The 12,479-nt window shown below is 51.5% G+C and overlaps 1 protein-coding gene across 8 annotated transcripts in view; it reads right to left on the reverse strand.

Annotated features, from left to right (window-relative positions):
- Nucleotides 1-6,359: 6,359 nt before the first annotated feature.
- Nucleotides 6,360-12,479, reverse strand: part of SH3BP4 (SH3 domain binding protein 4) — a 47,998-nt gene continuing 41,878 nt past the window's right edge. For all 8 annotated transcript variants that reach the window (XM_060193836.1, XM_060193834.1, XM_060193833.1 and 5 more), the window contains 2 exons: nucleotides 9,518-9,706; nucleotides 6,360-8,002 (listed from right to left, as the gene is read on the reverse strand). In XM_060193836.1, the coding sequence (XP_060049819.1) occupies nucleotides 7,778-8,002; nucleotides 9,518-9,706 (414 nt within the window). In that variant the 3' untranslated portion in view covers nucleotides 6,360-7,777. The remainder of the gene's footprint in view (nucleotides 8,003-9,517; nucleotides 9,707-12,479) is intronic.

The raw sequence follows: 12,479 nt of genomic DNA on the forward strand, positions 1-12,479 counted from the left end.
TCTGCAAACTGACTGTCGTGCCTGAGGCTCTGAGGTTCCAGGCTCAATCCCTAGCACTGCCAAAAGCCAGAGCTGACCAGTGCTCTGGTTTCTCTCAATCTCTTTCTCTTTCATTAAAGTAAATAAAATATTTTCAACAATCAAGTGATTATGGGCTGGGTGGTGGCACACCTGGTTGAGCGCACATGCTACCATGCACAGTGACCCAGGTTCAAGCCCCTGCTCCCCACCTGCAGGGGGAAAGCTTCACAGCTGAGGAGTCCCAGCTCCACCTGGGAAAACTTATGGCATCAGAATAAGCTCTGGGATTGTGTTGTCTCTTCCCACCTCTCTCTGTCTAAATGAAAAAAAAAAAAAAAATCTGCAGTGGATTCACACAGACAAGAAGCCCAAGCTCAGAACAAAGAACACTTTTGGCTTTTGTAGCTTTCAGTTTCCCTAGTCCCCATGGCTTTCTTTTGTCTGGTTCTTGACTCAGGTAGTCCAGAGGGCAGACAGGAAGGAGCTGGGAGCCAGGCAGCCTTGGTGCCACACTTCCTGGCTGTGTGACCTTGGGGGAGTTGCACAACCTCTCTGTGCCTCACATCTGTAACATGGGAAAGGACTGCAGCTTACAGTGACAAAGAACACTATTTCACCACACGGGGCCCCGGGGATTGAACTGGGGCCTTGGACATAAGAATTCTGCACTCTACTGAAGGAGCAATTTCCCAGGCAAAATATGCATTTTTAAAGATTGTATTTATTTGTTTATTTGTAAGGGAGGGGAGAAGGACACTGCTTAGCCTGGCAGAATTAAACCAGAGGCCTCTGGGACGTCAGGTTTGAAGGTCTGGTGCACTCACCCCCTCTATCTACCTGACCCAGAATCTGCACTTTCTTTTGTATTTATTGTTTTGCCTATGGGGGATTTCACATCTACCTGATTCCCCTGGAATTCTCCCCTCAGTCCTTTTAAATTTCAGATAGTGACATAGAGGAAGGGAGGAAGGAAGGGAGAGAGAAAGAGGGGGGAGAGAGGAGAGTTACTGTGACATCACCCCACCCCTGGAGCACCCCTTGTGCTATGCATGGTGGCCTCATGTGGAGTCCAGGCCGTGTGCGCTGTAAGAGGACGAGCGAGCCCCTGGGTGAGAGGCCCAGGAAGCGCATGTCAGATACTGACCTGCAGGGGCCAGGCGGGTAGTAGCACACAATGCTTCAGTGTGCACTTTACCAAGCACAGGGACCTGGGGTGGAGTCCTCACTCTTCAACAGCAAGGGAGACGCTTCAGGAGCGATGAAGCAAGTACTACAGGTGTCTCTCTCCCTCTTTATCGCCCCCCCCTTCCCTCTCAATTTCTCTGTCTTATCAAAAGAAAGAGGGAAGGAGGGAGAAAAAGAGAGAGAGAGAGAGAGAGAGAGGGAGAGAGAGAGAGGGCTGCAGTCATTGTAATTCTTTCATTTCCTCGGGATTACTAGGCAGTGCCCACCCCCAGCTGTGTGTGTGTGGGGGGGGGGGCAATAGACAGGAATCCATAGTAACAATGACCTTTCAACCAGATCTCCACGGAAACCCAATCAACTTGCAAAACACCCCCAAACGGAGCAGATAATACAAACATCTGATTAATGCCAAGGAGTATTGACTGAGCACATCTGGGAGGATGGACTGGCTTGTAGGAAGTACCAGGCAGTCTCCCGGCGAGGACAATAATATTTCAGGCATAAGGTTCAGAATATGTTACGGGTCATTGACAGGCAGGAAGTGCTTTTATTTGGGTAGGATTTCTGCATGCAAATCAGAGGCTTTCTTGAGTGGCTTCTGCTCTCCTGTGCCTGGAATTACACCAGCCACCAGAGGTACATTTCTAAATAAATTTGTAGTAATATTTGAAAAATGACAGGACTGAGGAGATTCAAAGTGCTTGTGTATCCAGCTTTCATGCTTGAGGCTCTGAGGTCCCAGATTCTATTCCTGGCACCACCCTAAGGCAGAGCTGAATAGTGCTTTGGTCTGTCCCTCTCTCTCTCTTAATAAATCCATGAAAAATGACAGCTCTACCCCAGGTCCTGGGGAAAACACATGCATCTCTCATTTCTTCAAATTATTTTCAAGCAGGTCAGCTGCGCCGAGCCCCATACTACACATCCTTGCCTTTTCTGTCTTTAATTTCTCAACTCATCCATCACAAGGAAAAGGTGATCATGAGAAATACAGAAGTGCAGAGTGCCTGGGGGAGCTTCAATCTAGTTTTCCAAAGAGATTTCTAACAAGTAATTAGTTATCTGCTATGATCTGCTATGATTCACCAGTGACCCTGAGAAGGAACAGGGCAACCATTGCACCTGCAGGCCTGTGTTCCTGTGACACTTCACGGAACTGCTGATGGACCCGGATTTTGCCGCAAAATCCTCAAGAATCAATAGGTGCTGATGATAAAGAGACGCTGACTGAGGTCTCCAGTGAGGTCTCCTTAGGGCCAGTGGCTCCTGAGTTGCTAGGCAACAGCCCTGCCGGCTAGCTACCCCCTCCCTCCCCCCACCTGGCTCAGGTGTCCCAGGAGGCCACTCACACTTCTCAGCACCTGGGATGTGTGTGGCTGGGTCTCACGCTTGGAGGGTGAGCAAATATGTGAAGGATAGAGAAAGCAAATATTTAGAGTCCCAGGATATGAGCTGCAGAGGAGCCGGACATAGGTAATGCGGTGGTGGGAAGGAAATCCATGGCCAGCCCAAGTAGCCCCAACAGAGAGGGAATTTTGTTGTTTTTTTTTTTTAAAAAATTTATTACCTTTTGTTGCCCTGTTGTTTTATTATTATAATTATTGTTGTTGATGTCGTCGTTGTTGGATAGGACAGAGAAATGGAGAGAGGAGGGGAAGACAGAAAGGGGGAGAGAAAGATAGACACCTGCAGACCTGCCTCACCACTTGCAAAGCGACTCCCTTGCAGGTGGGGAGCTGGGGGCTCGAACAGGGATCCTTACACCAGTCCTTACACTTTGCACCGCCTGCACTTAACCCACTGCACTACCGCCCAACTCCCTGGGAAATTTTGTTTTTCTTTTTACCAGAGCACTGATCAGCTCTGGCTTATGGTGGCACCAAGAGAAGGAACTTGTTTTTATTTTTTGCTATCTAACCCTGCCCAAGAGAGGGAACTTTCTAGAAGTAATTTTAGATGGGAGGAGGAAGGCATTCTCCACCTAACTTTTCTAGACAAAAAAAAAAAAAAAAAAAAGATGGGACTAGCATAATGGTTATACAAAAAGACCATCATACCTGAGGCTCCAGAGTCCCAGGTTCAACCCTCTGTAACACCACAAGCCAGAGCTCTGCTGCTCCGGTGTTAAAAAAAAAAAAATCTGGGAGGTGACACAGAAGTAGAGCACAGGGTTTGCTAGGTCTAAATTAGGTCCCTCAAAACTGAGTATGTTAATGATGCTCTGATCTCTCTCACAGATAAATACACCGTGTGTATGATCAGCTTACCAGTACAGTGCACTCTGCCATGTACAAGGACCTGTGTTCAAGCCACCACATGGGGACATTATGCCAAAGGGGAAGCTTCACAAGCTGTGGAGTGGGACTCGGATGTCACCTCTCCCTGTAGCTCTCTGTACCTCAAACAAGCAAACCTGAAGCAAGAGTCCACCATGAGCAGTGGAGCTGTGAAGGTTCGAAGCCGCAGCCTTGAAGCCCCGATGGGGGAGAAGATAAACGAAAAAACAGTGGCTGGGGGAGGGGCTGGAGGTGCCTCAATGGGTAGAGAATGGTGGGCTTGGAATCAGGAGCCCCAGGATCTGGCTCCTGGCACCACATATGCCGAATAGAGTGGGTCTGGAATGGAAAACTAGGAAAAGGAGACTACCTGGGACTGAAACAAGACAGGTCTAGGACGACTTCAGGATAGGAACCCACCAAATCACCGGTGAGTGCACACACGTGTGGCTGGTGGACAGAGAGGAGCCTAGGGAGAGATTAAGTGGCTGGTAACAGTCACTGGACTCAGTGTGTTTTTTAAATTATTTTTACCAGAGCACTGCTCAGTTCTGGTTTGCTTACAATGGTTCTGGAGGTTGAACCTGAGACTCCAGAGCTTCAAGCATCAAAGTCTCACTGCATAACCATTAATGCTGTCTCCCCAACTTTTGACTTTTTCAAACCAGGCTTCAAACACCTGCTCCTCACAGGCAGGGGGAAAGCTTTAGAGTTGGTGACAGTCTGCAGGTGTCTCTTTTCCTCTTTCTTTCTTTCTTTCTAATTTTGTTCTATCCTATCAATTAAAAACTATACATACGGGGGCCAGGCAGTAGCACGCTGGGTTACATGCACATAGTACAAAGCGCAAGGTCCAGTGCAAGGATCCTGGTTCGAGCTCCTCACTCCCCACCTGCAAGGGAGTCACTTCACAGGGTGTGAAACATGTCTGCAGGTGTCTATCTTTCCCTTTCTGTCTCATTTTCTCTGCGTCTTATCCAAAAAAATCATAAAAATGGTCACAGGAGCAGTGGATTCATAATGCAGGCACCAAGCCTCAGCAATAACTCTGGAGGATATATATATATATATATATTATATATATATAATTTTACTATTGAGGGAGAAATAAACAACCTGAGGTCCCAAGCTGATCCCCAACATCATGAGCCAAAGCGATGCTCGGTTCTCTTTCCCATGTCAATAAACATGGTAGTTGCAGTGCTTCCAGACAATCTTGGCTTCACTGATGTGCTATTCACATGTAAACAAACTCCCTTTTTCCACCACAGACTGACCACACAGCTGAAGAAACTATCCTCCCCGCTCCTGCCAGAGTGAGTCCCTGGAGACTGATGCAGATGCTCCATTTAACACCAACGAGGGTCAGAGAGAGAGAGAGAGAGAGAGAGAGAGAGAGAGAGAGAGAGGGAGCTCTCTGGACAGGATGCCTGCATCTCCATGTTCCAGGCTCAAGTTTGGACCCCGGCACCATATGGGAGGTGCTATGGAACTGGGGGAAGCTCCCGGTACTGTGGAAAAGTGGGCCGCAGCAATGAAACCACCCACCAAGTTGCTTTCTCAAGTGTCGAAGCACAGGATTTACACCTGGCCAAGGGCCTGGGTAAAATGGGCCTGAGCCCATCTGTTCTTCTCTTTTCTTTTTTCATTTTTATTATTGGATAGAGACAGAGAAATTGAGAGGGGAAGGGTAGAGAGGAAAGAGACAGAGAGACACCTGCAGTCCTGTTTCACCACTTGTGAAGCTTTCCCTCTGCAGGTGGGGACCAGGGGCTTGAACCTTGGGTCCTTTTGCATAGTAATGTGTGTGCTTATCCAGGTGCGCCACCACCTGGCCCCGTTTTTTTCCCCCACCCTGCCACCAGGGTTATCACTGGAGCTCTGTGTCACCACTCTTGAAAGCCACCCCCTGTCCTTTTGTTCCTATTTTAACTGACAGACAGAAATTGAGAGGGAAGGGGCCGGGCAGTGGCGCACCAGGTTGAGTGCACATGTTGCAATGTGCAAGGACCCGGGTTCGAGCCCCCAGTCCCCACCTACATGGGGAAAGCTTTGTGAGTGGTGAAGCAGGGCTGCAGGTGTCTCTCTGTCTCTCCTTTCTATCATCCCCTTCCTTCTCGATTTCTGGCTGTCTATCCAATAAATAAATAAAGATTAAAAAATTTAAAAAAAAAGAAATTGAGAGGGGAGGGGGAGATAGAGAGTGGGGGGGGGGGCTGCAGATCTGCTTCACCTTTTATGAAGTGTCCCTTCTGAAGGTGCAGAGCTGGGGCTCAAACTCTAGTCCTTGCACATGGTAACGTGTGCCCTTAACCAGGTGCACCACTGTCCAGCCCCTCTCCCAACCCACCTCCCGTTTTCTTTCAGAAAAACAGATCTTTAAAACCTGTAGATAAAACAAGGCCATTGTCCCCCAAAGGCTCCCCAGTCAGGAGCCCTCTGCCTCCTGCTGTCCCCACCACTCACCCCTGTACCCCACTCTTTCCCTGGCATTAGTGAGGGCAGAGCCTGTGGAGACCCCATATTAGTGGCCAGCCCCCAAGTGCCCCGTGAGGTGCAGACACTGTGCATTATGGGATGGCATGAAGGGTCCCAGTGATGGGGACAAGGAGGGGCAGCCGCGCTCTGTGGAGACACTATGGGCAGCGGGTTCCTATGGTCAAAGCCACTTACAGCAAGGCCCCTGCTATGCTCCCTTGCCACACTGAGTATGACCCAGGGGTGACAGCCAGGGCAGGGAGACTCCTGCCCTGTGAATGAGTGCTCATCCTCGGCGTTCATCCTGTTCCATCTGAACTCATCCTGGGCGCCGGAAACAAAAAGAAAACGCTCACAACGCACACGTGTGTGCACACATACACACACATATGCCACCAGTTAAAATATCCAAATAAACTTTACTGCAACATCTGTAGAATTGACTGTGCTACAAGACAGGTTGCATAGGAAACTAGTTCAAGCCCCTGAGGAAAAAAGATCCATGGTTTTAAGGTGCGACTGGTTTCATTTCTTCTTTGGGGGACAAGGTGACAGGTGTGGTCCTGGCAGGACTGAAGGCAGGGGTGGGGGATCGGGAGAGGAGGTGGCTTTCAGTGACCACGGCGGCAAGGGCGGGTGGGCGGATGGGTGGTTGTGTCTTGGTTGGTTGTTGCAGCATAGAAACATCGAGTATTTTCCAGGATCAGAGTCAGTTGAGAGGAGATTGTCCCAGGCCAACCCTGGAGGATGCGTGGGTCACATGGAGGAGGAGAGAGAAGGCCCTGGGGAAGCAGACTGAGCAGTCACACCAGCGAGCCTTCCCCATCCTGTGGTGCCCCCGCCAGCCTGTTCCCGGGCGTGGGTTTGCTCACCCTCTACCTCCTCAAGAGAAGCTCGGTCACAATGTCACCATGGATTGGCTTGTGACCTCAGGCCTGCTGAGCCCCTAATCTTATGTAGTGGTGAGTGGGATGGAGTTTCCCTTATTCCAGAGTCTCCCCACGAGGATACAGGGGTACATGGGAAAGAGGGGACCACTGGGAAGAGTGGGCAGTCTGGCAGGGGGTGCAGGCACTTCTGCATGCCAGCGCTTAGGGCCACGTGTGACAGCATGGGGACAGAGATGGGGACCTTCCCATGTCCACAGGGCACTCTGTGGGGTGCACGTACCTGTTGCCAGGCTTGCAGGGACCCACCCCCACCCCCCAGGGGCTCTGTTCAGTGAAGATCACCAGCCTCTTGATGTCCCCTGGCTTTGAGGGCCACCCCAGGGCCCCCGTGTGGCAACAGGTGATGGCCAAGGTACAAAAAAATTAAAAAAATCGAGCTGGGAGAGCAGAACCAAGAACTTTCTAGAGAGAACCGGTGGGGGCTGCTTCCACTGGCTGAACCTCTTGGGTGACTGACTATGTGCTCGTGGGGAAGACCCCCTCACTCCATTGGGTGTCCCCTGAAATGGGGGGACATGTGGCCGGGAGCTGGGCAGTCCCCATGAGGTCTTTAAATATACACCTGCCACATTAAAAAAAAAAAAAGTCTCTGTGGAACATAAAAATTGGCTCTGCTATGAGCTGGTGGCAGGCTTATTTTGAAACCTTTCTGGGCCATGCCAAAAAAAAAGAAGGAAAAGAAAGGAAAAAAAAAAGGAGCACGATTTAGATGTCAACTTGAGAGAAAACACATGATTGGCAACAGCCTGCAGAAGCCCTCCCCCCACCCCCCCCACCCTGCCATCAGGGAAAGGGGGACCCCCCCCCCCCGGTGATGGGGGAGGTGGGGCCTGCTGTGCTGGATCTTGAGGTGGGGGTCTCCCCCATTCAGATCACCAGGTCGTCGGGGTCTGGGGGGCTGAAGGCGGCGGCACGCAGCACGTCAAGGGAGTTGACGAGGATGAGTGTGCCGGTGAGGTGCTTCCAGCGCTTGGTGACGGGGTTCTTCATGCGGTCAAGGCCGGTGTGCAGCTCCTGCAGGACGTCCCGGTAGCTGTCCCCCACCTGCTGGCTCCACGTCAGGAGGAAGTCGTAGGCCGGCTTCCACATGGCCTGGGGGTTGGGGGTGAGAACAGATTAGGGGGCCTGGAGAGAATGGTGTTTGTCACCTACTGGGGCTCCCCTGCTTGGACTTGGGCTTCCTGTTCTTTTTTGTTTGTTTGTTTTTCAACAAGCACTTATTGGGGCTGTATGGAGGCAACCCAGTAGAGCAGACATTTTACCATGCACAAGGACCCAAGTTCAAGTCCCTGTCCCTATCTGCAGTGGGGAATCTTCACCACAAGTAGTGAAGCAGAGCTGCAAGTATCTTTCTCTTTCCCTTTCTCTCCTTTCTTTCTTTCTTGCCTCCAGGGTTATTGCTGGGACTTGGTGCAGGCACTACGAATCCACTTCTCCTGGTGGTCATTTTTTTCTTGGATAGTATAAAGAGAAATTGAGGGAAAGGGGAGATAGAGAGGGAAAGAGAAAGACACCTGCTTCACTACTTGTGAAGCGACCTCCTGCAGGTAGGGTGCCAGGGGCTCGAACCAGGATCCTTGCGCTTTGTACTATGTGCACTTAGCAGGGAGCACCCCCACCCAGCCCTCTTTCCCTTTGTATCTTCCCTTTCCCACTTGATTTCTCTGTCTCTAGCCAATAAACAAATGAATATCTAAAAAATAAAGAATCGGGGGAGTCGGGCAGTAGCGCAGCAGGTTAAGTGCACATGGCGCAAAGTACAAGGACCAGCGTAAGGATCCCGGTTCAAACCCCCGGCTCCCCACCTGTAGGGGAGTCGCTTCACAGGTAGTGAAGCAGGTCTGCAGGTGTCTATCTTTCTCTCCTCCTCTCTGTCTTCCCCTCCTCTCTCCATTTCTCTCTGTCCTATCCAACAACGACAACAACAATAATAACCACAACAATAAAACAACAAGGGCAACAAAAGGGAATAAATAAATATAAAAAAATAAAATAAAGAATCAGGGGGACAGGCAGTGGTGCATTTGGTTAAGCACACACATCTTCCTACCTTCTTAATTTCTCTCTGTCATATCAAATAAAGAAAAAATAAATTAAAAAGAGAAAAAAAAGGGGTCACCAGGTGGTGGCATGTTTGGTTGAGCACACCTGTTACCAAGATCAAGGACCTGGGTTCAAGGCCCTTCTATCCTGTCAAATAAAATAAAACAAAATAAAATAATAAAACAGAATGAATTTTGGGGCCAGTGAAGCTGTGCTGCAGGCATCTCTCTTTTGCCCTATTTCCCCCTCCCCTCTCAGTTTCTATCTCTACCTGATAAATAAATAAAAAAATAATGTTTTACTTATTGAATAGAGTTGCAGAGAGAAACTGAGAGGAGAGGGGGAAATGAGAGGGGGAGAGACACCTGCAGCCCTGCTTCACCACTTGTGAAGCTTCCCCCTGTAGCTGGGGAGCAGGGGCTTGAACCGGGATCTTTGTGCCTGGTGACACGCGCACTCAACCAGGCGCACCACTGTCTGGTCCCAAATGAATATTAAAATAAAAGGTCCACGGTGCTCCTCTCCAAGCCCCCCGTCTCTCCCCTGCCTGTCCAGCGTCCTCACCTCACTGTCCACCACACCGTTCCTGTCCCTGTGTGGGGACTCATAGGCATCCATCTGCTGCTTGGACACCTTGGCCAGCTTCTCGGCCAGCTCCCTCCAGCGCTGCGCCACCTCCACGGCCGTGGTCAGCAGCACGAAGTCCTGGATGAGCCTGACCACCAGGCCTTGGCAGTCCATCTTCAGCAAGGCCTGAGGGCAGAGGACCAGGTCAGTGCGCCTCCCTTCCCAGGCGAGGCCCCGGAGTCCTGGCGCGCTCAGTGAGTTCCCCCAACACTTGTCTACCGGGGCCAAAAACAGAACTGACAGCAAGGAGCATCTGCTGCAGACACCACCAGGGAAGCCGAGAGGCACTTGCAGCCGGGCAGCCTCCGTCCAGTGCCTGACGTGGGCATGGCGGTGCTAAGTCCCAAGCAGAGGGCAGGAAGCCACGCCAGGCACCTATAGAGAGAGACTGGCTGTGCAGCCGAGAGCTGGACCCAGGCTGAGACGGGGACCTGCCGGGTTGGAGTCCAGGGAGGCTGCGTGAGATTGTGTTCATTATCCACTCATCCACCCTTCACACCTCTCTCTCTCTCTCTCTCCCTCTTTTTCTCTCTCATATTTTATTTCTTAGACGGAGAAAGAGAGAAATTGAAAAGGAACAGAGAGAAAGACACCTGCAGCACTGCTTCCCCATTTGTGAAGCTTCCCCCCTACAGGTGAGGACCCTGTTGAGTGCACATGTTGCCATGCACAAGGACCCTGGTTCAACGCCCCAACCCTACCTGTAGGGGGGAAGCTTCATGAGTGGTGAAGCAGGTCTGTAGGTGTTTCTCTTTCTCTCTCCCTGTCTCCTGCTTTCCTCCCTGTCTCTATCTAAAATAAAGAACTGTATAGGCAGGGGTGGGGACTGTACATGCAGAAGGGACAAAGGCAGGAGTGGGTGAGGACAGTCTTGCTGGGGTGCAGAGCCCATTCTGACAGAGGTGACAGCCCCTTCCTGCCCTGCTGCAGTCTCACTGTCCAAACCACTTCCTTCCCAATCTTCTCTGTGTCCTTGAAGCTGTGTCTGAACCAAGCCATCAGAGCCCAACAGAACATGCCCTTCCAAACGAGAGAGGGGTGGGGACAAAGAGGCCAGGCTGCTGTGACTTGGAGAGGGGTCGCTAGCACTGGAGCTGGGGCCCCGGGGAAACCAGTCCTGTTGAGTGCAGAGGCCCTTCAGGGTTCCTGGAAAGAAGACACACACCACTTGCCAGGACACATCAGCCTGGGGTTTCTAGAAGCCTGGCCCAGCCTTCCCAGGCCCTCAGAGATGAGGCAGGAGGAAATGGGAGAAGAGAAACCGGTTTCACTAGAGCCCAGGTTTGACTCCTGGGCTCCTGTCAAGGTCAAGTTTCATTTCCTCCTGTCTGGGAATCAGGCAGTCACAGAACCAGAAGGGAGCGGGGAGCCGGTCCTGGACACACACACATCCACACACATCCACACACCCCTAATCTACTCCAAGGAAGCCAATAGGGAAACCTGCTCTCAGAGCAAAGTGCCCAAGTTTGAATGAAGGGGGCTGGTTATTATTACTATCTTCCTCCTTAGGGCTGTGCTAGAGCTCTGTGCCTCTGTGACTCCGTCTCTCCTTGTAGACCCTTCCTTCCTTCCTCCTTCCCTCCCTTCCATTCTGTCTTTCTTTCTTTCGCGGTATAGGGAAAGAGAGACACACACACAGACAGGAGGGGGATAACCACAGCATCACTCCACTGCTTGTGAAGCTTCCCGTGTGTGGTGCCCACAGGTGGTGTTGGGGGCTTGAACCCAGGTCCTTGCACATGGAAAAGTGTCACTGTATACGGTGAGCTATCTCCCCTAGGCCCATCTTCCCCTTCCCCTCTCTCACCTCGGCCCCCCCCCCCCCCACACCAGAGCCCTGCTTAGCTCTGGCTTATGCTGGTGTCAGGAACTGAACCCGAATCAGGCCTTACTCAGGAAAGTCTGTTGTCTACTGGTGGCACTAACTCCCGGGCTGTAAAAGAGAGACGGCTTGGGCCAGCAAGTTAGCTCACCTGGACAGTGCTCCGCTTTCCTGTTTGCATGACCCAGGTTCACACCTGGCCCCTACGGCACTGAAGGAACTTTCCTTGCCGTGTTATCTTCCTCCCAGACTGTCTGTCTGTCTCTCTCTCTCTTAATGCCTCCAGTCACTGGGGCTCGGTGCCAGCACTACGAATTCACTGTCCATTTTATTTGATGGGACAGAGAGAAACTTAGAGGGGAAGGGGAGACAGCGAGGGAGAGAGAAAGTAGATACCTGCAGCCCTGTTTTACCACTTGTGAAGCAGCCCTCCTGCAGGTGGGGAGCTGGGAGCTTAAACCCAGGTCCACCACCACCCAGGCCTCCCTTCCTGGGTCTCTATCCCTGCCTCTGTCCTTCTAGCTGAAGACATCCACCCGGAAAGGACTGGGAGATGGATGGCATACTCAGTTGTCACACATAAACACTCTTTAAAAGAAACTGAGTTGTCAATTCAGCCCCAAACCCCCATCATCTGTCTGTGGGAGCCAGAAGCCAGAGCTCAGAGGAGCTGCTTCTGGGAAGAGGCTGCACCCCAAAACTGATTCTGTGAGGGAGCAGGGACACAGGGACCCGAGACAGGACCTCCATCAGCCATCAGGGACACACGGGGGACACACGTAACTCCCAGAAGAACAGGTTGAGGAAGTGGGTGGGTAGGTTGGGGGAGGGGAGTATAGGGAAAAAGAAACCGAGGAGCTTGCCTGGCCTAAGTGAACATGGCAGGACTGAGGGGGTAGAGTCTGGCAGACTCTGCTCGGTACAGCCCCAAAGTACAGTCCCGGGGTCCTGGGGCCCATGCAGGGCAGGGTCTGTGGAGCTTCCTCAGAGCAACAGAAGGGCTGCTCCTGAGCCCTCAACTGATTGATTCTTCAGTGAACACACTGGGAACCCAACTATGGCCAGGTGTCAGGA

The sequence above is a fragment of the Erinaceus europaeus genome, chromosome 7 (genome assembly GCF_950295315.1).
Source record: "Erinaceus europaeus chromosome 7, mEriEur2.1, whole genome shotgun sequence".
NCBI lineage: Eukaryota > Metazoa > Chordata > Mammalia > Eulipotyphla > Erinaceidae > Erinaceus > Erinaceus europaeus.